We start from the raw sequence: 1680 nt of genomic DNA, 5'->3' as shown, positions 1-1680 counted from the left end.
GTGCTGCCCCAGGCAGGGCAGAAGGGGTGTTCAGCATCCAGCGGGGCTCGGAGAAGGGATTTGGGTCCTGTGGGATCTCTGCAGCTGGATGTGCCTCAGTTTCCCTCCTCTGTGCAGTTCCCAGCCTGCCTGGGCATGGGGGGGGAGTCCCTGCTCTTGGGGTGATGAGCAAGGCCTGGGAATGACGCAATGGTGGTTTCATCCACATTTAATCCCCCCCTGTGCTGCTCCTTCTCCCTCAGTCCCACACAATTCGCCGCCTCGTTAGCTCCTAACGAAGGCGCTGGGGAAGGAGGGTGGTCCCACATCCCAGCACTGGAGAAAACCAGTGGAGACATCCCGACTCCGGAATATCGACTGGCCGGGCAGAGCCGCGGGATGGGATTTCTCTCGGTGTTTCCAGTGCCCGCTTTGGAGCTGAGCGGGATAACGTCATCCTGGGGTGGCTGTCACCACCCGGCGCTTGTCCCCCGTGGGTTGGGATGCACTGGTGGCAGCGTGGCCGTGTCCCCCCAGCCCAGCTGACCCCTCTGTCCCCTCAGGCGCTGCCAAGGGCGAGGGCGAGAAGCGGCTGAGCGTGCAGTACACGGCGGGCGAGGAATGTCCCGACAACGTCTTCTTCCCCAGCACGCGGCCCCCGCACCTGGAGGAGCTGCACAACCAGGCCCAGCAGGGGCTGAAGTCCTTGCAGCACCAGGGTAGGTGTCCCCAGCCCCAGGGTGGCCTTGGGGACACGGCGGAAGGGCTGTCCCCAGCTCCTGGTTGGCCGGGCGGTGTGGGCGGCGCGATGGGGCTGACCAGAGTCCAGCGCTGGTGGCTGGGCTGTGCGGGGGGCACTGCCAGCTCGGCAGCTGCTTCCTTGTGTGGGGGCTGCCCCGGCTCCCCTGGAGGGATTTACCTTCTGTCTTCCCTCCACAGAGAAGCAGAAACAGACCAAAAGTGCCTGGGACCACGGGGACACCAGCAGCCTCCAGGTGAGCCCTGCCCAGGCTCTGCCTCCTGTGCTCTTGGGGTGCCCTGGGGGTGAGGGGACACAGGGTGGCTCTTTTGTCCTCCCTGGGTGGAGTTTAGGGGCAGACAGGCAACCAGCCAAGGTTGTAGGACCATGTCCAGGGGGGTTGTGGGGCTGGAACTGGCCGTGTGTCCCTCGGTGGTGTCCCAGGACGAGCCGCTCTCCCCATCCTCAGCCTTGGCACGTCCTGCTGTGTCCTGTGGGGCTCTGCCAGGGCCTGCCCACTGCCTGCACCCCTCTGTCCCCCTGTTCCTGCCCCACTGGTGTCCCTTGGGAGCCCTGGCTGAGGAGGGGTGACGTGGTGGCGTGATGGGGACCGCCAGCCTGGTGCCTGTGCCCCCTCCCGGCTGTTGACGAGCAGAAACTCCCTCTGTTTTGGCCGAGCTGAGCTTTGGCACAGCCCCGGGCTCTGACCCCGCTGCCAGTGCCTCCCCAGCCTGTGTTTGCTCAAGCTGTTGCCTCTCGTTGGCTCTCAGCCTTTTTAACCCCTTGGAAGTGGGGGACTGGAAACCCCAGGATGGGCAGAGCCACGGGGGGAGCGAGGTGCAGGGGTCAGGTTAACTCTGAAGTGTCTCATCCCAACCTCTGCTGTGCCAGGGATGGTTTGGAGGAATGGGGACACTGGAGGTTGTGACACTGGCTGTGTCCAGGGAGTGCCGGGGGTCCTG

At 64.9% G+C, this 1680-nt stretch overlaps 1 protein-coding gene across 1 annotated transcript in view; it reads left to right on the top strand.

Annotated features, from left to right (window-relative positions):
* KIAA1522 (KIAA1522 ortholog) overlaps positions 1–1680 on the top strand; it is a gene marked incomplete at its 3' end in the record, with an annotated part of 5708 nt that overhangs the window by 937 nt on the left and 3091 nt on the right. Inside the window, exons 2-3 of the mRNA XM_017736106.1 lie at positions 542–698; positions 919–974. Coding sequence (XP_017591595.1) covers positions 542–698; positions 919–974 — 213 coding nt within the window. The remainder of the gene's footprint in view (positions 1–541; positions 699–918; positions 975–1680) is intronic.

Source organism: Corvus brachyrhynchos, unplaced genomic scaffold, assembly GCF_000691975.1.
Source record: "Corvus brachyrhynchos isolate BGI_N302 unplaced genomic scaffold, ASM69197v1 scaffold65, whole genome shotgun sequence".
Classification (NCBI taxonomy): domain Eukaryota; kingdom Metazoa; phylum Chordata; class Aves; order Passeriformes; family Corvidae; genus Corvus; species Corvus brachyrhynchos.
Note: the sequence above shows the minus strand (reverse complement) of the source record. Positions and strands in the feature narration are given on the sequence as shown.